We start from the raw sequence: 27643 nt of genomic DNA, 5'->3' as shown, positions 1-27643 counted from the left end.
TCTCATGGCATTATTTAAAGAACAAGGAATTCTCTCAATGTCCTGGCCACCATTTATCGGCTAACCAATATTACTTAAGTTTCAGTGTCAATTAATTATTTCACTTGTACTGAAAGTGTAAAGGCTGCTGCGATTAGCAACATATTAACTGCTGCTTCTACTTCAGATTTACAATAACCAAGTTTCCTATAAAATAAAAAAATTCTAATCAGCTACTTGGGGTTTTTAAAATGAACATTATTCATCCTGTCCCTATTATGTTTTCCTATCGCTTCCCTGGTCCCCTAACTCAAAAGAAAATGTAAGTAGTCACACAACACCAGGTTATAGTCCAACAGCTTTATTTGAAATCACAAGCTTTCAGAGCGCTGCTCGTCAGGTGAAGTGGAGAAATGCATAAAGACACAGCTTATATAGTCAGAGAATAATGGAAAGATTACCTGTAAACATCTGACAACTGCCATTTATCACACCTCGGCAGAGAGATAATCACAGCAATCAAAGGTGTTTGATTGTACATCGACGACATTTTCTTCCTATGGACCCACGGCGAAGAATCACTGAAAAGACTACACGATAACATCAACAAGTTCCATCCCACCATCAAACTCACCATGGACTACTCCTCAGAATCGGTTTCATTCTTGGACACACGAATCTCCATCAAAGACGGACACCTCAGCACTTCACTCTACCGCAAGCCCACGGACAACCTCACGATGCTTCACTTCTCCAGCTTCCACCCTAACCACGTTAAAGAAGCCATCCCCTATGGACAAGCCCTGCGAATACACAGGATCTGCTCAGATGAGGAGGAACGCGATGGACACCTACAGACACTGAAAGACGCCCTCGTAAGGACGGGATATGACGCTCGACTCGTCGATCGACAGTTCCGACGGGCCACAGCGAAAAATCGCATCGACCTCCTCAGAAGACAAACACGGGACACAACCAACAGAGTACCCTTCGTCGTCCAGTACTTCCCCGGAGCGGAGAAACTACGCCATGTTCTTCGCAGCCTTCAACATGTCATCGATGACGACGAACACCTCGCTAAGGCCATCCCCACGCCTCCACTACTCGCTTTCAAACAGCTGCCTAACCTCAAACAGACCATCGTTCGCAGCAAATTACCCAGCTTTCAGGAGAACAGCGACCACGACACCACACAACCCTGCCACAGCAACCTCTGCAAGACATGCCAGATCATCAACACAGATACCATCACACGTGAGGACACCACCCACCAGGTACATGGTACATACTCATGTGACTCGGCCAACATTGTCTACCTCATACGTTGCAGGAAAGGATGCCCCGGAGCATGGTACATTGGCGAGACCATGCAGACACTGCGACAACGGATGAACGGACACCGCGCAACAATCGCCAGGCAGGAGTGTTCCCTCCCAGTTGGGGAACACTTCAGCAGTCAAGGACATTCAGCCTCTGATCTTCGGGTAAGCATTCTCCAAGGCGGCCTTCGAGACACACGACAACGCAAAATCGTCGAGCAGAAACTGACAGCCAAGTTCCGCACCCATGAGGACGGCCTCAACCGAGATCTTGGGTTCATGTCACGCTACATGTAACCCCACCTGACGCAGGGTCATCCAGACTCGAGTCGACATTGGCTTGTTCTCTCTACACAGATGCGGCTGGACCTGCTGTGATTTCCAGCAAAAAACATGTTGTCTGTTTTTCATACAGACCCCAGCATCTGCAATATTTGACCCCTTGTGACCCCACCTCATTGTTCTTTGATGTAATGTTTTCCTGACTGACCTGTTTGGACACCATTCACACCTTTGATTGCGGTGATTATCTCTCTGCCGAGGTGTGATAAATGGCAGTTGGAAAGATTACCTGTAAACATCTGACATTATTCTCTGACTATATAAGCTGTGTCTTTATGCATTTCTCACTGTTGCCTCACAGCGCCAGGGACCCGGGTTCAAATCCGGCCTCGGGTGACTGTCTGTGTGGAGTTTGCACATTCTCCCCGTGTTTGCGTGGGTTTCCTCCGGGTGCTCCGGTTTCCTCCCACAGTCCAAAGATGTGCGGGTTAGGTTGATTGGCTATGATAAATTGACCCTTAGTGTTAGGGGGATTAAATACGTGGGGTTACGGGGATAGGGTGGGATATGTGTTGATGTAGGGGTTACGGGGATCAGGTGGGATATGTGTCGGTGCAGGCTCGATGGGCCGAAATGGCCTCTATCTGCACTGTGGGGTTTCCGTGATTCCACTTCACCTGACGAAGGAGCAGCGCTCCGAAAGCTTGTGATTTCAAATAAAGCTGTTGGACTATAACCTGGTGTTGTGTGACTTCTTACATTTGTCCACCCCAGTCCAACTCCGGCATCTGCACACCATGGCTTCAAAAGAAAATGATAACCAGTTTATCTCACTTACCACTTTTTGTAGGCATACTCCAAGTACGAGGACACAAAGCGAGTCTCAAATTCTGAGGCGTATTTGGTATCATAAACCCCAGCTGGAAACATCTCAGACAGGTCGGCTGTGAAGGTCACGAGTTGGTCTGGCAAGTGGGCATAAAAACACTGGTACAGGAACGTCAAGTCAATCAGCCCATTGTGAAGAATTAAAGGCTTCTTTGACTGAATAATTTCTAGGAAGAGCGCTCTAATATTCTGGCCACGACATTCATTCAGCTGTGGAGAAATGCATTATAAAAGATTGAGTTGTAAAAGTAGAAATAATTGGATGGCACAGTCGGTTAATTACTGGCCTTAAACTGTTGGCATGAAGGACCCCTCTGTTGCTGGGTGTTATACAGGTCCCATGTGAAATGAGTTTGGGCAGTATCCATCCAGTTCCTGGACATAGGCTCACAGCATAAAACGGTCTTTAATGTGTCACTAGATTGGCAACCTCCCTGAATGGCCAGTTCAGGAAACCGCAAAAAGTCACATTGGAGCAGTAGAGAATGTTTTTTTGAGGTTGGGGCAGAGTAGAGAAAGCATTACTTTGAATGTAACCATGGTATAGCTGTTCAGGGAGTGCTCAATACTGACAATGGGTGCCTGAAATGAGAAACATTCTCTGGCATTGTACACTGTTTCCCACATTACAACAGTGACTCCACTTCAAAAGTACTTCATTGACTGTAAAGTGCTTTGAGACGTCCGGTGGTCGTGAAAGGCGCTATATAAATGCAAGTCTTTTTCTTTCTTGTTGCCATCCTGGCATGTGACAATGGAATTGCATTGAACTGTACTATGCTAATGAACACCATACCTCATGCACCAATAAATAAAATTGCACACAAATCAATAAAGTCAACATCCTTCCCACTCCTACCAAATATGCAGTAGTGATTGAAACAGCATGGAGTTAGAAAGGTAGCAGAAAGAGACTTCCACAGCCGGTGGGCACCGGAGGGACAAGAGTAGCTTCATCATTTTCCGAAACCAAATTTTTATTTAATTTGTTAAGTTTACTTTAAATTTGGTCTAATTTACGATTCATTGGTTGTGTCCCTTTAAAAGGGGGCACTTGCTTCCTTTTTATTGGTAATGACCATGATCAATTAATCAGCCAATAAGCAGCAGCAGAAACAGAAATACTGACAAGAGTTAAATGTATTTTATCACACACTAGCTGGAGTGCCCGGCAGTGCCGAAGGTTTTTTGAGGGCATGTTGTTGTGAAAAAAGTAGAAATAATTTTATATATAAATGAGTTTGTCTGTCTGTGTGGGAAGGAGAGAGAGGGAGGGCGAAGGAGAGAGAGGGAGGGCGAAGGAGAGAGAGGGAGGGCGAAGGAGAGAGAGGGAGGGCGAAGGAGAGAGAGGGAGGGCGAAGGAGAGAGAGGGAGGGCGAAGGAGAGAGAGGGAGGGCGAAGGAGAGAGAGGGAGGGCGAAGGAGAGAGAGGGAGGGCGAAGGAGAGAGAGGGAGGGCGAAGGAGAGAGAGGGAGGGCGAAGGAGAGAGAGGGAGGGCGAAGGAGAGAGAGGGAGGGCGAAGGAGAGAGAGGGAGGGCGAAGGAGAGAGAGGGAGGGCGAAGGAGAGAGAGGGAGGGCGAAGGAGAGAGAGGGAGGGCGAAGGAGAGAGAGGGAGGGCGAAGGAGAGAGAGGGAGGGCGAAGGAGAGAGAGGGAGGGCGAAGGAGAGAGAGGGAGGGCGAAGGAGAGAGAGGGAGGGCGAAGGAGAGAGAGGGAGGGCGAAGGAGAGAGAGGGAGGGCGAAGGAGAGAGAGGGAGGGCGAAGGAGAGAGAGGGAGGGCGAAGGAGAGAGAGGGAGGGCGAAGGAGAGAGAGGGAGGGCGAAGGAGAGAGAGGGAGGGCGAAGGAGAGAGAGGGAGGGCGAAGGAGAGAGAGAGAGGGCGAAGGAGAGAGAGAGGGCGAAGGAGAGAGAGAGAGGGCGAAGGAGAGAGAGAGGGCGAAGGAGAGAGAGAGGGCGAAGGAGAGAGAGAGGGCGAAGGAGAGAGAGAGAGAGAGAGAGAGAGGAGAGAGAGAGAGAGAGAGGGCGAAGGAGAGAGAGAGAGAGAGAGAGAGGAGAGAGAGAGAGAGAGAGAGAGGGCGAAGGAGAGAGAGAGGGCGAAGGAGAGAGCGCAAAGGAGAGAGAGAGAGAGAGAGAGAGAGAGCGCAAAGGAGAGAGAGAGCGCGAAGGAGAGAGAGCGAAACACACGCACACACCTGCTCGCTTCCCTCTCCCCCGGGAGCTTTACTCGGTATCTAACCTATGCTGTCGCTGCCCTGGGAGTGTTTGATGGGGCAATGCAGAGGGAGCTTTACTCTGTATCTAACCCAGGCCCCGCCCACACACACCATGAAACGCCCCCCGTGACGCACCGCGCTTCCCCCGTAGGATTGGTCAACCATCACGTCACTCAACGCTAATGAGCGGTAGGATTGGGCAACCACTAATGAGCGGATTTTGTCCGTTTTTTTGAACTTTTTTTTTTAAAAAGTAAATACGCCTATGACACTCCCCTGATTGGTCAACCGCTAATGAGGTTGGCAATTCACCTCACTGTTTCTCTCAACAACAACAAAACCCCCCCTACCACTCTTACCAGTCATCTGAGATGCCAATGTTTGTGTCAAAGGCTACCAGATTTGGAAATTGAACAAATGTGGATGAAACTTCAAATGAAAGGGGGGAATAAAAACACCTTGGGCTTGTTTCAGACAATACTTCAGATATTTGAAGGAGAAAGCCATTAAAAAAAAAAGTGCATTATTATTGCTGGAGAAGGTGACAGTTAATTCCAAAAATAAAAATGCGAAGCGGAGAGAGCTTCAATGAGCTGCCACAGGAAAGATGGCGGCGGTTTGCCAACGGCCGGCCATTGGGGCGGGGAAGGCGGGAAAAAGCAAGAGCGCGAGTGGGTGGCGCGTGAGAAACAGGGAGCGCGTCAGAGGTTGAAATCAAACAAAACCATTGGAGAAAGCACGTGATCGCTTTCACCGGCCCGCTCCCTCCCTCCCCGGGCTGGGACACACAGAGCGGACCGAGTAGGGTGAACCCCATGGGCGGGGGTGGGGCAGGGTGTCACGTGGTTCTCGGAGCCGGGTTTGCCAGACTTCCTCCGGCAGTTGCTGGGCTGGGACACTGAGAGCGGACCGAGTAGGGTGAACCCCGTGGGCAGGGTGGGGTGTCACGTGGTTCTCGGAGCTGGGACACTGAGAACGGACCGAGTAGGGTGATACCCGGGCGGGGGTGTCACGTGGTTATCGGTGCTGGGACACTGAGAACGGACCGAGTAGGGTGATACCCGGGCGGGGGTGTCACGTGGTTATCGGTGCTGGGACACTGAGCCGAGCCCCGGGACCGGGCCGAGGGGGGGGGGGGGCGGGGCGGGGAAGGCCGAGTCCCCGGCCCCCGGCCGCAAACGGAGCCGAGCCCTGGGACCGGGCCGAGGGGGGGGAAAGCCCAAGTCCCCGGCTGGGGCCTCCAGCTCCACAAGGTGGGGAGACCTTCCCTGGAAGACAACGGAGTTCCTTCATATTTGAAATGGATCACTTCATTTCTAACTGTTCCTAAATACTATTTAAAACTGAATTAATTTGTTCTTTTCCTTAGTTCCCTGTATTAAAGTTCAGGTTTTTAAGCACCCCATAGTGAAGAAGACAACTGCACTACATGATCTGGCATTAAGCCATATAGAACAGGAAGGTGGCAGCTGTTAAAATGTGAATAAAAGTAAAAGCTGAGGTAAAGATGGCCGAATTAACAGCAGTTTGAAAGATCAGGCCCCGCCCACACATGCCATGAAAGGCCCCCCGTGACGCAGCGCTCTCCCCCCGTAGGATTGGTCAACCTTCACCTCACTCAACGCTAATGAGCAGTAGGATTGGTCAACCGCTAATGAGCGGAATTTTGCCGTTTTTTGAACTTTTTTGTATACAGTCCGAACAATTTTTGTCTGACCAAAAAGTAAATACGCCTATGACGCTCCCCTAATCATAAGCTTTCTTTTGATATAACATATGTGTAGGTACGCTCTATAACTTTTGAGTGATGTCCAGACAGACAGATCCTTTTATATATACATAGATTATTAAGAAATCAAGTCTGCTGTTACCTTGTCATTCCCTTTGTGGTATGGAATCCCTTTAGCATACTGTTTATTGAAATCAAAGCCATGCTGGACCAGGAACTGAACAGACTGTGGTTCGATTATATATTCATCCATGCACAGGAGGGTGAGGTTGTACACCTGGCTCAAGTAGGTACCACCTGGCTGAAATATTAACAGCTGTGATTAACCAATTACAAACACATAAAACACACATTATAAGCATCCATAGATATTATGTATTAAAATCATTGAGTGGGTTGAAACATTCCATTTCAAAATAAGAACATAAGAAATAGGAGCAGGATTAGGCCATTTGGCCCTTCGAGCCTGCTCCACCATTCAATAAGATCATGGCGGATCTTCTACCTCATCTCCACTTTCCTGCACTATCCCCATATCCCTCGATTCCCTTCATATTCAAAAATCTATCAATCTCGGTCTTGAATATACTCAACGACTGAGCCTCCACAGCCCTCTGGAGCAGAGAATCCCAAAGATTCACCACCCTCAGTGAAGACATTTCTCCTCATCTCAGTCCTAAATGGCCGACCCCTTATTCTGAGACTGTGACCCCTGGTTCTAGACTCCCCAGCCAGGGGAAACATCCTCCCTGCATCTACCCTGTCAAGCGCTGTAACAAATTTGTATGTTTTAATGAGATCACCTCTCATTCTTCTAAACTCTAGAGAATATAGGCCTAGTCTACTCAATCTCTCCTCATAGGACAATCCCCCCCATCCCAGGAACCAGTCTGGTGAACCTTCGTTGCACTCCCTCTATGGCAAGTATATCCTTCCTTAGGTAAAGAGACCAAAACTGTACACAATACTCCAGGTGTGGTCTCACCAGGGCCCTATATAATTGCAGTAAGACTTCTTTACTCTTATACTCAAATTCTCTTGTAATAAAGGCCAACATACCATTTGCTTTCCTAATTGCTTGCTGTACCTGCATGTTAACTTTCAGTGATTCGTGTACAAGGACACCCAGGTCCCTCAATACCAACATTTCACAATCTCTCACCATTTAAAAAAATACTCTGCTTTTCTATTTTTCCTACCAAAGTGGATAACTGCACATTTCTCCACATTATATTCCATTTGCCATGTTCTTGCCCACTCACTTAGCTCGCCTATATCCCCTTGAAGCCTCCTTGCATCCTCCTCACAACTTACATTCCCACCCAGCTTTGTATAATCAGCAAACTTGGATATATTACATTTGGTCCCCTCATCCAAATCATTGATGTAGATTGTGAATAGCTGAGGCCCAAGCACTGATCCTTGCGGTACCCCACTAGTTACAGCCAACCAACCCGAAAATGACCCGTTTATTCCTACTCTGTTAACCAATCCTCAATCCATGCTATATTACCCCCAATCCCATGAGCCCTAATTTTGTTTAATAACCTCTTGTGTGGCACCTTATCAAATGCCTTCTGAAAATATAATACACCACATCCACTGGTTCCCCCTTATCTATCCTGCTAGTTACAACCTCAAACAACTGTAACAGATTTGTCAAACACGATTTCCCTTTCATAAATCCACGTTGACTCTGCCCAATCCTGTTATTACTTTCTAAGTGCCCTGTTACCACGTCCTTAATAATAGAATCTAGCATTTTCCCCACCACTGATGTCAGGCTAACTGGTCTGTAGTTCCCCGTTTTCTCTCTCCCTCCTTTCTTAAATAGTGGGGTTACATTTGCTACCTTCCAATCCACAGGAACCATTCGAGAATCTATGGTATTTTGGAAAATGACCACCAATGCATCCATTATCTCTGCAGCCACCTCTTTTAAAACCCTAGGATGTAGGCCATCAGGTCCAGGGGATTTATCGGCTTTCAGTCCCATTAATTTCTCCAGTACTATTTTCTTTACTAATACTAATTTCTTTCAGTTCCTCATTCTCGCTACACCCTTGGTTCTCCACTATTTCTGGGAAGTTTTTTGCATCTTCTTCCGTGAAGATTGACACAAAGTATTTGTTTAATTTCTCTGCCATTTCCTTATTCCCCATTATAATTTCTCCTGTCTCAGCCTGTAAGGCACCCACATTTACTTTCGCTAATCTTTTCCTTTTTATATACCTACAGAAGCTTTGAGTCTGTTTTTATGTCTCTCACTAGTTTACTCTAATATTAAATTTCCTCTCCTTTATCAATTTCTTGGTCCTCCTTTGCTGTATTCTAAAATCCTCCCAATCGTCAGGCTTGCTACTCTTTTGGACATTATAAGCCTCTTCCTTTGATCTAATACTATCTTTAACTTCTCATTAGGTTGGACCACTTTTCCTGTGAGGTTTTTGTGCCTTAAAGGAATGTATATTTGTTGCAAATTATGTATTAATTCTTTAAATGTTATCCATTGCTTGTCTACCATCATACCTTTTAATGTAGTTTCCCAATCTACTGTAGTCAACTCGCCCCTCATGCCGACATTTAAAAAAATGTTTTATTCGTTTATGGGATGTGGGTGTCGCTGGCAAGGCCAGTGTTTATTGCCCATCCCTAATTGCCCTCGAGAAAGTGATGAGCCGCCTCCTTGAACCGCTGCAGTCCGTGTGGTGAAGGCACTCCCACAGTGCTGTAAGGTAGGGAGTTCCTGGATTTTGACCCAGCGACGATGAAGGATCGGCGACATACTTCTAAGTCAGGATGGTGTGTGACTTGGAGGTGGTGGTGTTCCCATGCGCCTGCTGCCCTTGTCCTTCTAGGTGGAAGAGGTCGCGGGTTTGGGAGTTGCTGCAGTGCATCTTTAGATGGTACACACTGCAACCACGGTATGCCGGTGGTGGAGGGAGTGAATGTTTAAGGTGGTGGATGGGGTGTCAATCAAGCAGGCTGCTTTGTCCTGGATGGTGTTGAGCTTCTTGATTGTTGTTGGAGCTGCACTCATCCAGGCAAGTGGACAGTATTCCATCACACTCCTTACTTGTGCCTTGTAGATGGTGGAAAGGCTTTGGGGAGTCAGGAGGCAAGACACTCGCCACAGAATACCTAGCCTCTGACCTGCTCTTGTTGCCACAGTATTTATGTGGCTGGTCCAGTTAAGTTTCTGGTCAATGGTGACCCCAGGATGTTGATGGTGGGGGATTCGGACATAGTTTGTTTTGTTTAGATTTAAGACCCTAGTTTCGGATTTAACTAAATCACTTTCAAACTCAATATAAAATTCTATCATATTATGGTCACTCTTCCCTAAAGGCCCCTTTACTACAAGGTTATTAATGAACGCTTTCTCATTGCACAATACTAGATCTAAAATAGCCTGTTCCCTAGTTGGTTCCTCAACATACTGATCTAGAAAACTATCTTGCATTTATTCCATGAATTTGTCCTCCACACTATTAATGAAAATTTGGTTTGCCCAGTCTATATATAGATTAATAAAGTCCCCCATGATCACTGTATTCCTCTTGTTACATGCGCCTCTAATTTCCTGATTCATACTCTGCCCTACATTACAACTACTCTTTGCGGGCCTATAAACAACTCCCACCAATGTTTTCTGCCCCTTGCTGTTTCTTAGTGCCACCCAAACTGATTCTACTTCTTGATTTTCGGAGCGAAGATTGTTTCTCTTTACTGTCTTTGTCCCATCCTTTATTATCAGGGCTACCCCTCCTCCTTTTCCATTTTGCTTATCTCTTCTAAAAGTTAAGTATCCTGGAATATTTTGTTCCCAACCTTGGTCACTTTGCAACTACGTCTCCGTTATGGCTATTAGATCCAAACCTATTAATTTCTATCTGTGCTATTAATTCATCTATTTTGTTGCGAATGCTTCACACATTCAGATATAGTGCCTTTAGCTTTGACTTATTTCTATTTTTCCCTGATGTCACCTTAGCCACTGATATCTTATTACCCGTTATGTTCTTATGTTCTTAAAGAAAGTAAGAAATAGGAGTAGGAGTAGGCCAATTGGCCCCTCGAGCCTGCTCCGCCATTTAATAAGATCATGGCTGATCTGATCCTAACCGCCAATCTACTATCACAGAACCATCTCCTGAATCTAACAGAATTATACACACGAAATAGGAGCAGGATCAGGCTACACGGCCCCTGGGCCCGCTCCGCTACCCACAGGGACATGACCGATCCGAACCTAGACTCATGTCCAAATTCCTGCCCGCTCCCCGTAACCCTTAATTCCCTTTACTTCTAGGAAACTGTCTATTTCTGTTTTAAATTTATGTAATGATGTAACTTCTACAGCTTTTTGGGGCAGCATATTCCATGGGCCTACCACCCTGAGTGAAGTAGTTCCTCCTCATCTCAGTTTTGAAAGAGCAGCCCCTTATTCCAAGACTATGCCCCCTAGTTCTAGTTTCACCCATCATCGGGAACATCCTCCCCGCATCCACCCGATCCAACCCCTTCACAATCTTATATGTTTCAATAAGATCGCCTCTCATTCTTCTGAACTCCAATGAGTAGAGTCCCAATCTACTCAACCTCTCCTCATATGTCCATCCCCTCATCCCCGGGATTAACCAAGTGAACCTTCTTTGTACTGACTCGAGAGCAAGTATGTCTTTTCTTAAGTATGGACACCAAAACTGTATGCAGTATTCCAGGTGCGGTCTCACCAATACCTTATACAACTGAAGCAATACCTCCCTATTTTTATATTCTATCCCCCTAGCAATGAAAGCCAACATTCCATTGGCCTTCTTAATCACTTGCTGCACCTGCATACTAACCTTTTGAGTTTCGTGCACCAGGGCCCCCAGATCCCTTTGTACTACAGTACTTTCCAGTTTCTTGCCATTAAGATAATAACTTGCTCTACGATTTTTCCTGCCAAAGTGCATAACCTCACACTTTCCAGTATTGTATTCCATCTGCCAAATCTCTGCCCACTTACTTAGCCTGTCTATGTCCCCTTGCAGGTTTTTTATGTCCTCCTCACTCACTACTTTCCCTCCCATCTTAGTATCATCTGCAAACTTTGATATGTTACACTCGGTCCCCCTCCTCCAAATCGTTAATATAGATTGTAAAGAGTTGGGGACCCAGCACTGACCCCTGCGGAACACCACTAGTTACTGATTGCCAGTCCGAGAATGAACCATTTATCCCAACTCTCTGCCTTCTGTTAGATAGCCAATCCTCTATCCATGCCAGAATATTACCCCCAATCCTGTGATTTTTTATCTTAAGCAATAATCTTTTGTGTGGCACCTTGTCAAATGCCTTTTGGAAGTCTAAATACACTACGTCCACTGGTTCCCCTTTATCCACCCTATATGCTACTTCCTCAAAGAACTCCAGCAAATTTGTCAAACATGACTTCCCCTTCATAAAACCATGCTGACTTTGTCCCATTAAATTATGATTATCCAAATGTCCTGTTACTGTCTCCTTAATAATGGACTCCAAAATTTTACCTACCACAGATGTTAGGCTAACCGGTCTATAGTTTCCAGCCTTCTGTCTACTGTCCTTTTTAAATAAGGGTGTTACATTAGCAGTTTTCCAGTCTGCCGGGACCTTTGCCGAGTCCAGGGAGTTTTGGAAAATTATTACTAATGCATCCACAATCCCTACCGCCACTTCCCTCAAGACCCTAGGATGTAAGCCATCAGGTCCAGGTGATTTATCCGCCTTGAGTCCCATTATTTTACCGAGTACCACTTCCTTAGTGATTTTGATCGTGTTTAGCTCCTCCCCCCCCATAGCCCCCTGTTTATCCAGTGTTGGGATATTCTTAGTGTCTTCTACTGTAAAGACTGATACAAAATATTCATTGTGTTTTTGCCATCTCCATATTTCCCACCATTAATTTCCCGGTCTCATCCTCTAAGGGACCAACATTTACTTTAGCCACCCTTTTTCTTTTTATATAACTATAAAAACTCTTACTATCTGTTTTTATATTTTTTGCTAATTTACTTTCATAATCTATCTTCCCTTTCTTAATCAATCTTTTTGTTATTTTTTGCTGTCTTTTAAAGTTTTCCCAATCCTCTATCCTCCCACTAGATTTGGCTACCTTATATGCCCTTGTTTTTAGTCGAATACTATCCTTAATTTCTTTACTTAGCCACGGATGGCTGTCTTTTCTTTTACACCCTTTTCTTCTCAGTGGAATATATATTTTTTGGAAGTTGTAAAATAACTCCTTAAACATACACCACTGATCATGTATCGTCTTACCCTTTAATCTATTTTCCCAATCCACTCTACTCAATTCCGCTCTCATACCTTCATAGTCTCCTTTATTCAAGCTTAGCACGCTTGTTTGAGATCCAACCTTCTCACCCTCTAATTGAATATGGAATTCAACCATGTTATGGTCACTCATTCCAAGGGGATCCTTTACTAGGACATTTTAAATTAATCCTGTCTCGTTACACAGGACCAGATCTAAGGTTGCTTGCCCCCTGGTCGGTTCAGTTACATACTGCTCAAGAAACCCATCCCTAATACACTCAATGAACTCATCCTCAAGGCAGCCCTGCCCAATTTGATTTGTCCAATTAATATGATAGTTAAAATCCCCCATAATTATAGATGTTCCCTTATTACATGCCTCAACTATTTCCTGATTGATACTCCGTCCAACAGAGTTGCAACTGTTCGGAGGCCTATAGACTACGCCCACCAGTGTTTTTTTCCCCTTATTATTCCTTATCTCCACCCAAACGGTTTCATTATCCTGGTCTTTTGACCCAATATCATTTCTCTGTATTACAGTGATTCCTTCCTTTATTAACATAGCCACCCCACCTCCCCTTCCTTCCTGCCTGTCCTTCTTGATCGTTAAATAACCTGGTATGTTTAATTCCCAGGCATTGTCACCCTGCAGCCATGTTTCTGTAATGGCCACAAGATCATACTCATATGTAGTTATTTGTGCCATTAACTCGTCTATTTTGTTACGAATGCTACGTGCATTCAGATAGAGAACTTTCAAATATGTTGTGACACTTAGTTCCTGCTTTTGCCCTTTTTATTACTTTACCTTTTACTCCATACCTTCTGCCCCTTCCTGACACGCTCTGGTTTTTAATTTCCCCACTTTGTCCCTTCCTGATCCACTCTGCTTATTTTTTTTTTTTTACGAAAAACTCTACTCTGCTCTAGACCCTTGACATTTCTCTCGCTGCTTTTAAATTTACTCTTTTCTGAATCCTCCCACTCCCCCTTTATTAGTTTAAAGCCCTGTCTACTGCCCTAGTTATTCGGTTCGCCAGGACACTGGTCCCAGCCCGGTTTAAGTGGAGCCTGTCCCAACGGAACAGCTCCCTCTTTCCCCAGTACTGGTGCCAGTGCCCCATGAACTGAAACCCCTTCCTCCCACCACTCTTTGAGCCACGCATTTAAACCTCTAATCTGTTTGTCCCTATGCCAATTTGCGCGTGGTTCAGGTAACAATCCAGAGATTACCTTTGAGGTTCTGCTTTTTAATTTGGATCCTAGCTCCTCAAACTCCCGCAGCAGAACCTCATTCCTAGTTCTACCTATGTCGTTGGTTCCTACGTGGACCATGACAACTGGATCCTCCCCCTCCAAGTTCTTTTCCAGCCGCGAGAGGTCATTAACCCTGGCACCAGGCAGGCAACACAACCTTCGGAACTCTGTCGCTCCTACAGAGAACAGTATCTAACCCCCTGACTATTCTGTCCCCTACCACAACTACACTCCCTCTCACTCCCCCCACTTGAATGGCCTCCTGCACCATGGTTAGCTTGCTCATCCATTCTGCAGGCTTTTCCCTCATCCACACAGGCAGCAAAAACCTCATACCTGTTGGACAAGGGCAAAGGCCGAGGCTCCTCCAGCACTGCACATTGGGTCCCCTTACCTGCCCGAGTTGCAGTCACACCCTCCTGTCCCTGACCACTAACGAGACCTGTACCACAACCTAAGCTAAGGGGTGTGACTGCCTCCTGGATCCAAGTGTCCAGGTAACTCTCCCCCTCCCTGATGCCCCGCAATGTCTGCACCTCAGACTCCAGCTCAAAAACTCTGAGCTGAAGTTCTTCAAGATGCAGGCACTTGCTGCAAACGTGGTTGTCCGGGATCACAATGCTCTCCACAAACTCCCACGTGCTGCAGTTGCGGCGCACCGCCTGTACTGCCATTCCTATATGACCTTGTTTTATTTAATTAAATGTAATTACATTTGTATTTAGGTAACTTAGTTTACAGTGTAGTTTCTTGACTACTTACTTGATCTAGATTAAGTTTAGGGTACTGAAATTAAATATCTACCTGTAACAGAAAGCACAAGTAGTGTAGGCAAAAGGCAGCAACTCCTTCCCCCTCTTCTCCGAATTCCCAAATAAAATACTCTGTTCAAGTCCACTCCTGTTTAATTCCGGTCTGTGCAGACCATCTGAAAAGTCCTGGGCCATACGATCTCAATGGTATAATGCATTATAAAAGTGTCGACATTTATCTAGCATACATGTTACACCTATGGGTTTCCAATGTTGAATGTCACAAAATGATAGCTGCTAAAACAGCAGCAGCTACACGTACTGAGAGTTAACACCAGCAGCTGCAGGCTCTGGCCTTCAAGTATTGCTGCTGAGCAGCCCCAACCTTTTTGAACCCCTGCAGCCTTAGTCAGCAGCCATGTTTGTATAGGTAAGCAAAAAGTATTACAGTATTAAAATATATTAAAAACTTATTGTGAATGGTTCCTTTCTGCAGCTCTCCTGCAATTCTCCCCCCCCACACCCAGAAAACAACAGACATACCTTTTCTGTACGGCACAAGCTCTACAACATGATGGGACGGTCATCAACTGGCCCTCTGCAAAGTGACTGGGACCCCAAAACATCTGATCCCTACACCCCACACTGGAACTGGCCCCAGGAGCCTGGTCTTACGCCCCTTCCCCCCCACCCAACACCAGTGCCACCTTGTGCACGCACTTCTCCCTCAAACATCCACTTACCCACTCATGATCTGGCCTTGACATGGGCCGTATCGGCTGCCTGGTGTGTTTGAATGATATCTGAAACTCAACCTTCCTATCCCCATTTCTCACGAAGAACAAAATGGGTGTCGCGAGAGGGGGATGTAAGGATCACAAGCCTCAAAATTGGGAGCTGGGTGGAAGGGTAGATAACCCCTTGTCCCACTCCACCAATGAGAGGAAAATGGGGGACAGAGGGGATAGGAAGAGAAGGTAACCACTGCTGATATGAAACTGTAGTTCCCCTCCTGCTTAGGTAGTATTTGTGCCTTTCTTCCCCTTGTCCCTATCCTCTGTCATCCACCCCCTCCTCCTGTCTCCCTTTACTTTCCCCTAGATAGGAAGATAGCTCTTGCTCAGGACCATCATCACACCAACTAAGAAGAACTTTTTCACCCTGTTGGGAGGTACAGTGTGGCTCCATGCAATTCCACCCCTCAAAAGAGGGGGCCTGGGGGAAGAGAAGGTTTAACTCACCACAATCCCTCTCCCTACTGAAAATAAAGTCGGGGCCGGGCTGGAATGAAGCACAACTCATCACTGCCCCCTCCATGCTCACATGGAAATCCAGGACTCCCCTCCCTGTTAAGGTAGTTTCCCTCCACACCCACCATGCCCCCTCTCCTCTTCCAGTCTAATTATCCCAGGCCCGCTAACCGTACTTGACCTGAATACGTTGTCGGTTCAACTCCCAGTGTGCAATACTAGAGATCGACTGGTATGATTCTGAAGTATTCATTCACTGGTTCTATAGGTTTGCAGGGAGGGGGTGGGCTCACGCTGGCTAGACCCACATGGAAAGCTCCCAATCTTAGCCATGTACTACAGAGCCGTGGCTGGACACTGCCACAGGGAAACATTATATAAAAACACACACAGGAGTCACCCTGAACCACCCTAGTCACGAATTAGTCAATCTGGCAGCCAGCTGAGGGGCCAGGCAGCGACCGGGAACCAGGTCACTTTCACACCTTAAAGGCCAAGGAATGGTACCTGGGGATCTGAAAACAGGAAGAAAAAGGACAAAATACAGGTATCTAGACAGATTGCATCATAACATGGTCAAGTGTGCCTTTTGGTGACCTCATCTGAAGGGATTTAGTGATAGGCACGGAGAAACCGGGGGGCCCAGATCAACCCAACTCGTCAGCAGAAGGTAAAGGCAGGCAGTTCATTAAAAAAAGTGTCGTTGCAGAGGAGATTTCCGATGAGCACAAAGGGATTAAATTGAATTTCTTTTGAAAGGCTCTTACTTTGTCTGATAGCGCTTTGAAACTTGCTATCCCGAGAGAGAGAACAGAACGAGTTCTGGCAGCGTGGCATATTGCTTTGTATCGGTCTTCAATTGACCTGTTAGACATCCAAGTAAACATGAATTATTCAATCTACCATTAGAAACACAGAAGGAAGGGAAAGCTAATTTATTGCTAGAGATTTTTTTCTCTCTTTAACAAGTCATTTTTCTCAGTCAACAGCTTAGTAGAGAAATCAACCAATGAAATTCACTTTAAGAGTGCGTGTCCACTTCCTATTACTGACAGTGTTAGCAATTTCCTTTCAGAACACTTGTGTCTTTGTCCTCACCACCTGCTGTATCTGCCTCAGCTACTAAAACACAGCAAAAACTCAGTGGAAAGCGGTGAAAAGCAAGGCAGCTCACACGGACACCAATATTTGAAAGTAGGCTTATTCTAGCGAGATTTAACTGGCTATCGTGAATGGATCCTCCCTTTCACTGTTCAAGGTCACAAGGCTAACGAGACCTTTGCAGTGAAGACAGATCCTTGGGCTATCAATTTTAGCTAAATCTAGAAGGGAGATCATAGACACAATCGCTGCGAGACATCTCGCCCAACAGACACTGAAACGTTTGTGGGAGTGGCTTTATTTAGTTTTGGTCCTTCTTTTCCAGTACTAGCCATTAAGCTTTGCCAGCTGCAGCAGGCCTCTGCGTGGCTGATGCACACCAAATTTACTACGTTTATTGAGTGGTAAATCAATTATGGCAAAGCATCCTTTTAACAATACCATGACTGTGATTCTGATCATGTTACAGGTGCTATGGGAATTCACTGTATTTAAGGATTTTCAAAGCTCACCATTACCTGTTTTCAATTTCCAGACATTTAGGCAAATGAGTAAATATTAATTTTAAAAGAAAATTTACTAGTGCAGTCGATATCCTAATGAGCCAAGCACTGCATTTTTGGATGGGGATCTATAATTCCTTATTTGCCGAGTTCCTGAACTCGGCTGTGCCATTATGGGGTTAGTGAGCAACAGACAGATACTTCTCAAGATGGAGAGGAGAGGAAAAGGGAAAACAAAATCTGCAAGTTATGTCACAGAGCAAAGAACTGAGATTGGGTCATCTAACTCCCCTTGAGCCAACAATTTTCATTAAAAAAAAGGATATAGATAGAAGCCACCATTAATTTGTAAGATCACCGCTGTTATCACAATTCTGTAATAACATTCAAGTATATCTTGGACAACTGAACATGGAGGGATAGGCTCCTTTAACCACAACTTAAGTTTCTACTCACTGTGCCAGCAAAGCTTTTCGTGTCCCGAGTCCACTCAGTTCCTGTGAGGAGAGCAGTCAAATATAAATGTTCTCATTTCAAAATGACTTCAAAGCTAGTAAGAGACAACAGATGCTGCACTCACAGTATCAAGGGCTATGAAGCTCGCTGTCTTCACTGCAAGTAGCATAGATGGCCAGATCTCCTTAAAATTGTCAACGTGGACATCAACAACAGGCACTTTCATAAAGGACATCTTTACCAGATTCTTGTTAATATAAAATAATTTGTATACTTAAATTCACGGTCTAAAAAAAAAAGTGCATGTTAAAAGACAATTGGAAAACTTTTTACACTAATAACCTATCTTTTACAAGGGCACTACATATATTTTCTTTCAATAAAATCTTATGTTCCTCTTCAGCTAAGCCTCATTATATTGCTTATCCATCACAAGCTTATGAAACATTATTTTCTTGACATGACAGAATCAAGGAAAACCTTAGCAACAAAGTACAATTACAGGTAGTTCAAATGCCATTGTAAACTGCTCCAACTGGGCTTGCAGTTTACCACTAAATCAGGCTCCAAGTGTATTACTGCTTTGCTGTATTTTTAAAAATCAAAATAGTAGCAGAATTTTCTCTCCTCTTCTAGGTGACATTAGTAAATACGTCTGAGGCTTATTCCTTCGCCAGGAATGTCGCAGCTATGCCAGTGCTGGACAGCAACTTAGGGTGACTCGTGCTTTAGGAGGAGGCATCTAGCTTCTGCTCGACACGTACCAAGTTCGAAATATCCATTCTTAAATGCAAAATCAAAGCTGGTTTGCCCAGATTGTTGCACTGGCTTCGCACGTTTGAAGCTACACTCGATTCTCCCAAATTCCGCTATGCTCCCCCAGATAACTTCCTTTTTAAGAAATCAGAGATGTTTCCCCAAAGGAAGGCACCTTTGTGTAATTCTGATAAAAAAAGACAAACAGGCAGGAAGCACAAACATAGGCAACGGCCTCGAGCATTGAGAAGTTCAGGCCAGTTGCACAGGACCGTTTACACAAAACCCTGAGAACCGAAGCCCTCACTTCACATTTGGGTCTCCCTATTGCTGAAATTGTTCGCCCGCCCCTTCCCTCATTTCCCCCCTTCTCTTAACTCATTCCCTCTCTCCTCCTCCCCAAATGGATGTGTATTTAAAGTCTCACTCCTCAGACATAAAATGACGCACTATCGGGGTACTGGACAGAGCCTCACTCGAATTCCTCTCCCCGGCGGATCCACAAGCCCCTTCACCCCTGACCTCCGGCAGATCCACGAGCCCCTTCACCCCTCACCTCCGCCCTTCGCCCCCGGGGCCCGCGCGGCGCCGGTCCTTCTCTTCGTGAGTCGCGCCCTGATGAGAAATGGCGCACTCATAGGCTTGCCCACAACTCCTCCCGGCGTTAAACTCGGGGATAAAAATTAACACCATTAGCTTTGGACGAAAAATTGACGGACGCACCTGTGCTTTGGCCTGGGAAATGGTCGGGTGGGATTCGTCAGTACCGTCTTACAGGCGAACGAGTAGACAGTCCTCTGGGGGTTCTTCCCTAGCCGCAGTCGCCGTTGAATAAGGTCTATTAAGATTGGCTCCTGGACTGTTGCTGTAACTTAGCGACTGGCGCCTGATGTGTTCAGCTGCTGAGTTGTTACCAAGTCTGTCTGTTCTGTTTGGGTGAAGTGTTATCCACAGCCAGGGTTTAGACCCTGAAGGTATGTCGCACAGCGGGTAGACCCAGGTGCAAATCTGGGTTTCAGTAGTTTTGATTGAGCTTTATTATATTGTAAAGCAGAACAAAATCCTGGCACTAAGATTTCAATAAAGCACAATAGTGAACTCCTGAAATGTTTTTTTCTAGGAACACCTGCACTGGGAAAACAAAACTAAGCAGGATAATTCTGATTTTTATCTTTTCAAAACTGGGTTGTGTTTGGAGAGCATTTTGAGCTGCACGATAATAGGGTGAAATACTGGTGGTTATAGGTCTGTCCCATAATGGAGACAGAAGTTCAAGGTGATGAATTAAGAGCATCACAAAACAGTCATTTGTGAAAATGGGACTTTTCTTCCAGCTGCTTGCATTTTGTTGAATCGGGAAAGGCAATCCCAAAATATATTGTGCAATTAATAGGACAAATAAATAGAGTTAGACCCATAGAAGTTTAAAGCACAGAAAGAAGCCATTCAGTCCATTGTATCTCTGCCAGCTCTTTGCTAATGTAATCCCACTACCCTGCTGTCTTCCCCATAGCCTTGTATCTTCCTCTGCTTCAAATATTTATCAACCTTCCCTTAAAAGATACAATGATCTCTTTAGTTACTTCCTGTGGTGAATCATTCCATGCTCCAACAAACCTCTGTGTGAATACATTTCTGCTAACACCTCTCCTCACCAGTTAAATAAATGTGTTGTAGTTTACCACGTGCACTATGTATGTATTTTTGTAATGTCATATGCACATTTTAAATTATCCTTTCATTAAAAATTATAAGCTATTCGGGAAGCATTTTGGATTACAAGAAAGAAAGACTTGCATTTACATAGCACGGTTCACACCTTCAGGATATTCCAAAGCACTTCACAGACGATGAAGTACTTTGAAGTGTAGTCACTTTTGTAACGTAGGCAAGTGTCAGCTGTGATTTTTGTGCTCAAATTTCTAGAGTGGGGCTTGAACCCACTACCTTCATGACTCAGAGGTGGGAGTGCAACCACTGAGCCAAGGCTGACATTTTGAATGGGCCCTCCCTTTCCATAGAACTGAATGCAGGGCTGACTGGGATTATTTGATCAGTTTTGATACATATAGATGATTGGTAGAATCCATGAACTGTATCTCTGCGAGTGTACCGCCTGGAATTGGTAGTGACCCTTCACTCTGGCAGAATAATGTTCATTTCAGGAAGCACAGGGCAAATACATTACATACAAATGTTTGCTCTTATGCTATAAGTTTTCTTTATCACTGAACTACATTTCAGAGTTTTGAACGCATTTATCTCCAGAGAATATTACGAGCAAGTTGAGAACCACAGTGATGGGCAGAAAAACATCATTAAAAAGAAAGGAAAATGTGATGAATTCTCCACGAAGGAAGAGATCATGTCATGAACAGATCCAAGAAGGTGGGTTGTAAGGTTTGAGATTGTTGCTAACCATTTTATTTAACCTTTTTATAATCTTGTTTATTTACTGACTCTAATTGAACTGATTTTTGTAGTTTTCTGAAATTTATGTGCTTTCTCTATTTTTGTGAGAACTCTTTTGGTGTTTTTTTTAATATGTGTTTAAGATGGCGATGGATTCAGTGAACTCAGCATCCTTATTGAGCAGTCCCAGGTCAGGTATAATGTGGGAAAAGTGCACAGTAGGGCTTCACAAGTGCACTTTCACTCTTCATGGTAGCATTTCCATCACTCACTCCAGTCATTCTATTGGGTTCTGAAGGATGTTTGCTAATTTTATGCCAGACTCTGGGAGTTCCGTGATGTGGACTTGCACTCACTGGGATCTCTGTTATTACTGCCCATGCTTATTGCATGTACAATACATCCAGCCATCAAAAAGGACAAAATTTGACTTGACTAGATTCAAAGCCAGGTCCCAGAGTGGCACTGTTGCTCTCTCCATTGCCACTTCTAAGAAATGCACAGAGTTGTGTTTTTTTTTTCAACACAATAGAGTTTCAAATGTATTAAAAACTGTCACAAAATGCTAGCCTGGGAGCTGCCAGGTACCCCTTTTTGTGAGTTTAAAGTTTTGGGTATGTCCTGCGCCAGAGCTTTCCAGTTGTGGAATACCTTTACATTTTAGAACAAGGGATGGTCACATTGGGATTGTGTCCGAAGCAGTGTCGGGGTCAGCAGAACAGGAATGGGGCAGACTATGTTTGGCGGCATTTAAAGTTGGAGGGAGGAGAACGTGAGAGATGATTGGTTGAACAGGGTTGCAAAGGGGGGAGGAGGAGGAGGGTGAAACGGGGGAGTTACATCTGCAGTGAAACAAGGCAGTTTTAGGGATGTTTCTTGCACAATGTGTGACTGCTTAAAAAAATCTGGAAAACGGTGTGAAACTTAGGACTCAGGGTTTGGGGTGAATACTGCTTGCCAAATAGATACTGTTTGGCCCCATGACTGTAACAGGTACTAAAATTACAGTAATAGCTTGTTAGAGGAATAAAAATCTTAATTTTCTGAGCAAACCAATCAAGTCTTGTTTATTTCAGACTCATTTATTTGGGCTAAAACTTGACGTAATGTATCCTATTATGGATTTTACTCTGGGGGAAATAAAATGCCACCCCATATGTTTAAGTGGAATTACAGCCAGTCTCACTATGTTTGACCATATATCTCACTCCCAATATCCCCTGACATTGATATTGTGTTTACCTTCAAGTGATAGTGGCCTGCAGTTCTCTATGTCTATAATAACTGCCCAATTTTTCTGATTTGGTTTGTTGTCTCTGTTGCCTTTAGAGTTACCAAGGGTTGTATCTGTCAAGGAAATTGGCTACCATTCTTTTGAGGATCTCATTGAAATCCATTCAATTAGGACGAGCCTACTCTCCTGGTATGAAAAAAGCAAACGAGAGTTACCCTGGAGGAGAATGGTATGACCTGAGTGTCCAAATTTCAATGACTCGCCCCCTCAATTGTTTGAAGATAATTAAATTAAGGTTTGTTGTTCTGTAGTGTTTCATTTAATTAATGAAGCATTTTATTTCTAGGCTGTGACAGAGTCTGATTTGAACAAAAGGGCTTATGCAGGTATTGTGAACTCTATTTTTGTTATTATTTTCTTCTACTTCCCATTGCTTTTGCTTTTTGTTATTGCATCACATTTCCCTGACCAAGAAGGCAGGCTGGTGACGTGTTTCTGGGCCTCTGTCAATGTTACTCTTTAACAGGATCAAGAGAGTGTACGAGTTCACCCTTCTTTGTTGCAGTAGTTGGCCTTTGCCATGAAGCCAGTACCAAATTCCATTTCCCATAATGACACAATACAGTGTCGCTGTATATGAACAAGCTCCTCTGCCAGTCGCTGAGTTGATCAGTGTTTGCTCGTTTTTAGCTCCCCTTATTGCTGTCTTTACAATGGCATGCTCTGTCCTTCGCTTGGGAAGGTGAGAGAGGCTGGGTTGCACATTTTTCCCTGCCCACTGTATTTAACAATCAGCCACCGGGAGATGCACTTTCTGACTCTCCTTCCACTATAAGTACTAAAGTTTATTCAGTAAGTTGTTCTGTATGTTCTCCCTTTTATAGGTCCCCTTGCTTATTTCACCCTTCCTCAGCCTCTGCCGCAAGGCACTGCCAATGCTGTTCTGGCAGCTAGAAAATGCGTGAGAGCTGCTTAATAACTGACACTTTGATTTTTCTCTCCATGGAAAAATAACTGGCCCCCTGTCAGCACCTCCTATGAACACTGCTGAGATCATCTGAGATCGTAGGCACCACTCGGGTTTTCCTCGCGTCATCTCTGTGTCTATTGTAGACTGATTGATTGAGTGCTCTGATTAGTCAACAAATCCATTATCGTTGTATCATGCGACTACCAGGATGGTCAAAGGCGAACTAGATGAACCATGGTCTTTTTTCATCTAGCGATTGCTATGTTCCTATGTGTCGTTTTCCTTTTTATGAAAATGTTCTGATTTAAAAAAAAAAAAAATCTTGGCCTTATCCTCCTTCACAGTTTGGGTGTCTGAGATCATGTTGCAGCAAACACAGGTTGCCACAGTGATCAACTACTATAACAAATGGATGCAGGTAAAAAAAAAACAAATCTTCTCATTAGCCTGATTCTGAGAATAGTTTTGGTTGGTGCAGGCAGTCTTAACATTCTGTCACTGCTTTCACTTTCAGAGATGGCCAACCCTGCAGGATCTCGCTAAAGCCACCCTTGAGGTAAAAGGTGCTTTGGTCATCTATTTGTATTAATTTCCATGAACCCTTTGAAAAATACAGTTGTGTTTCAGTAAAAAAAAGTGATTTAAAAAAAAAAAAAAAAAAAAAAAAATTTTTTTTGTACAAATGCTGTGAACTGAGAAATTCTTCCAAAGGCTTCCTTAGTTCTGCATTAATGTTGTGGATCTTTCTGAAATGTTTCAAAGTGCTTCACACAATGAATTAGGAAACGCCAGCTATGTAAAGTTTCTCTGTTTACTTTTGCCCATGCCCAACACAAAAGCCTGCACCATGGGCATGCTCGTGCTTCCTATAAAGTTCGATCTTGTATGTAAAGTAATTTGAGACAGCATGCCCAAGCTGGACAATGGATCCATTTATTGTCTGGATTTAAGCAGAGGATTTCTCCTACGTGTCCATGTCACTTCAGAAGACTATTAATATCGGTCACATCAGATGTTTTCATAACAGACTTGAGTATGAAGCCGGTTTATTCATTGATAGTCATTCAGAGAAGCAAGCAGCAATAGCAAATTGTTGAAGTCAGTCCAAATAACACCGCAGCTTTAAGCCAGCTTATGAAAGGGGTAAACAGACAGACCCTCCAGTTGGTTTACTTTGCAGATTTTTCCTTTGATATACAGTCTCGCCTTTGAGAAGTCGATTTGCAAGAAATTTGTACCTTACTTGAATGATGAACAATGAGCTTCTTAACGCACACCAAAGCAAGCCAATGGCCACCTGTGGGGGGCCGATTTGATTAGATTAGATTGCAGGGAAGCATGCTAGTTATTTCCAGCACTCGGGTGTGCTTGGTAACGGTTTAACAACAACTGTGTGCATCTGGACAATCAGCTGTGTTAACGCGACTGTCTCTTTCCATGTATACTTCATGCAGAACTAAAAAAAATAGAAGCCATTCTCTCAGTATGCAAATGTAGAAGCCATTTTAAGTGTAGTGTCTTTCTTGACCTATTTTTACACTAAGAAATGCAATACAAACAGAGAAAACCTCTTAAAAAAATTAAAACACAGTATTTTATGAAATGATGAAACATGATCAATCTCTGAATCATCCCTCATTTCTATCTTCTTCTTCTTAGGCAGTCCCTCGGAACCGAGGATGACTTGCTTCCACATTAAAAATGAGTTCGCAGGTGACTGATGAGTCCAATGCGGGACCTACAGTCTCTGTCACAGGTGGGGCAGACGGTGGTTGAAGGGGTGGGTGGGGTGCTTGGGTTGACGTGCGCTCCTTGCGCTGCCTGCGCTTGGCTTCCGCTTGCTCCCGGCGAAGAGACGCGAGGTGTTCGGCGCCTTCCCGGATGCTTCTCCTCCACTTTGTGCGGTCTTGGGCCAGGGATTCCCAGGTGTCGGTGGGGATGTTACACTTTTTCAAGGAGGCTTTGAGGATGTCCTTGAAGCGTTTCCTCTGCCCACCTGGGGCTCTCTTGCCGTGCCGGAGCTCTGAATAGAGTGCTTGTTTTGGGAGTCTCGTATCGGGCATGCGGACGATGTGACCTGTCCATCGGAGCTGATTGAGCGTGGTCAGAGCTTCGATGCTGGGGATGTTGGCCTGAGCAAGAACACTGACGTTGGTGCGCCTATCCTGCCAATGGATTTGCAGGATCTTTCTATAGAGGTAAAGTGTTAACCTGGAGTTAATTCAATAATGTGGCCCTGCAGGCATCATCAGTAAAATTCAAGTAGATCTTTTGATATACTCCGGTACTTTCATGGTGTAATGTAATAAATTGTCTCCTTAATGCTGTTCTTGCAGGAAGTTAATGAAATGTGGTCAGGACTTGGATATTACTCCAGAGGAAGAAGATTGCATGAAGGAGCACAAAAGGTATCGGAGGCATCCTTACAAGAGTGCTGTGGTTCAGTTGGCCTTTTCATCTGTGCTTTTAGTTTAGAAAAAAAAGTTGTCGATTTGGCTGGAGAGGAATTTATAAATACATTTAAAAATATTAAAAAATTCCGGCAGTGTGCAGTAAGTAGTAAGTGTAGCTGAGTTTGGGCACTGCTATGCCACACAATGGTAGGAGTCCAGATTGCACCCACAATTCGCTGTGTACTGAGTTCCTAATCACAGTCACGGTGCTGTGAAAGCAACAATGCAGAGGCCACGCATGTCCTCACAAGAAGATGGGGAAAAATCAAAGAGTTGTCCTGCTGAGTTTCAGAGCAGCATTGGAGGAGACGTCTGAATGTCACCTCTCCCATCCTTTGAACCAGGGACGGCGCCTACTACCAAGAAATGCTAGTAGGAGGAAACAGACAATACTTTTATTTAAAATCCTGCAAAGTTATGCAATCTTTAAATGCTTGTGTCTCCACATAGGTTTTGTCAGAGTTCAAAGGTGAAATGCCAAAGAGTGCAGAGGAGCTGCAAAAGCTGCTGCCTGGAGTTGGGAGATACACAGCTGCTGCTGTTGCCTCAATCACATTTGGCCAGGTGAGGAAACTGCATGTCGGGACCCTTCTCTTTACGTGTGCTGCCACGCTCCCATATTTCCTGTCAAGTGTATTCTATGAAACTCGCATGTATCCATATTGTTAACCCCTCCTATTAGGGAAACTTGGCTTTATAGTGCAAAATGTACCTATTTGATAAGTAACCAGTTCATCATGCGTTACTAATCGAGGGCTCTGGGATGGGGCAATACTTTACCCTCCAGTACTAATCAGAAAAATCCAATTCCATTTTAATTTTAAAATAAATAAATGCACTGTATTGGGTTGTATTGATTCACATTGTCCAGGAAGATCATAAATACTGAGCTAGCTGGTCTTAGTCACTCACCCTCTGGGCTTAAAGTTGAAGCTTTGCCATGGAGCTGTATTCAAGCAAGAGTCAGCGGAGGAGTGAAAAGAGAAATGAAAGAGTAACATTTTTAGGCAGAGCAAAACAAAGTGATGCAGAGGTGCTTGCTTGCTGTACTTTAGAGGAATCCTTTCTCCCAAGTTAAGACCCTTAGAATAATGGGCCATGAACCAGAAGAATCTTTAAACCCTGGACTGTGTCACAATAACAAGCACAATAGGCACAAGGGTACCAGGGAAATACATGAGGGGAAAAAAAACATTATTGGTTGGGAATTGCATTTTGGAAAATACATCATTGAATGATGTGCTTCTAAATCATTATGAATTTTTTCTCTTTTTTAATAAATCAAAAAAATCCCTGCTTTCTGCTGGAAAAATTAGCAGCGGAGATTTGAACTCGATGCTTTGCTTCTTGTAGGTGACTGGCGTGGTGGATGGGAATGTAATACGAGTGCTGTGTCGTACTAGAGCGATCGGAGCAGACAGCACCAGCCCTTCAGTGACTGAAGCCCTTTGGTAAGATTCACTTTTACTGATGTATTGGCCCGGATTTTGCGGTCACCGGTGAAGGGACGGCCCTCGCCACTGACCTCAAAAAATTTTGCGGGATCTAGAGCGTCGATTTCCCCTATTCCGACTTTGAATCTGGCGCCATCTATAGGGGATCTGTGGTGGTCAGCAACAGTGAAATCATCAGGCAGGCTGATCAGCCAATCAGATTGGAGAATTCTCACAGACAGCACAGCAGGAAGTAAAAAGCACGGATTATAATTCATTTTTTAATCATTGTACAGAAAGCAAAATAAAGATTGGGATATACACATGGGATTAGGTAGAAGCTGAAATATCATA

At 44.5% G+C, this 27643-nt stretch overlaps 2 protein-coding genes across 12 annotated transcripts in view; one reads left to right on the top strand and one right to left on the bottom strand.

The window, feature by feature from the left end:
- The window catches only part of toe1 (target of EGR1, exonuclease), a 22086-nt gene extending 2431 nt beyond the window's left edge, over nt 1-19655 (bottom strand). Inside the window, exons 1-6 of one of the 7 annotated variants that reach the window (XM_085983061.1) lie at nt 19511-19655; nt 18156-18318; nt 18032-18072; nt 16739-16835; nt 6549-6707; nt 2419-2678 (exon numbers count right to left, since the gene is read on the bottom strand). In XM_085983061.1, the coding sequence (XP_085839187.1) occupies nt 2419-2678; nt 6549-6707; nt 16739-16835; nt 18032-18072; nt 18156-18266 (668 nt within the window). In that variant the 5' untranslated portion in view covers nt 18267-18318; nt 19511-19655. Of the gene's footprint in view, nt 1-2418; nt 2679-6548; nt 6708-16738; nt 16836-18031; nt 18073-18155; nt 18319-18795; nt 19146-19214; nt 19435-19510 lie in introns of those variants that run through there. The other 6 variants (XM_085983063.1, XM_085983059.1, XM_085983057.1 and 3 more) reach the window with 6 other exon arrangements.
- Nucleotides 19268-27643, top strand: part of mutyh (mutY DNA glycosylase) — a 21916-nt gene continuing 13540 nt past the window's right edge. Inside the window, exons 1-9 of one of the 5 annotated variants that reach the window (XM_085983052.1) lie at nt 19268-19761; nt 21056-21175; nt 22529-22662; nt 22780-22819; nt 23748-23821; nt 23918-23959; nt 25740-25811; nt 26307-26420; nt 27210-27307. In XM_085983052.1, the coding sequence (XP_085839178.1) occupies nt 21088-21175; nt 22529-22662; nt 22780-22819; nt 23748-23821; nt 23918-23959; nt 25740-25811; nt 26307-26420; nt 27210-27307 (662 nt within the window). In that variant the 5' untranslated portion in view covers nt 19268-19761; nt 21056-21087. Of the gene's footprint in view, nt 19762-21031; nt 21176-22528; nt 22729-22779; nt 22820-23747; nt 23822-23917; nt 23960-25739; nt 25812-26306; nt 26421-27209; nt 27308-27643 lie in introns of those variants that run through there. The other 4 variants (XM_085983054.1, XM_085983053.1, XM_085983056.1 and 1 more) reach the window with 4 other exon arrangements.

This window comes from Somniosus microcephalus, chromosome 3 (assembly GCF_052327205.1).
Source record: "Somniosus microcephalus isolate GS21.2 chromosome 3, FLI_Smic_1.0, whole genome shotgun sequence".
In the NCBI taxonomy this organism is placed as follows: domain Eukaryota; kingdom Metazoa; phylum Chordata; class Chondrichthyes; order Squaliformes; family Somniosidae; genus Somniosus; species Somniosus microcephalus.
This window is presented reverse-complemented; position numbering and strand designations above follow the sequence as displayed.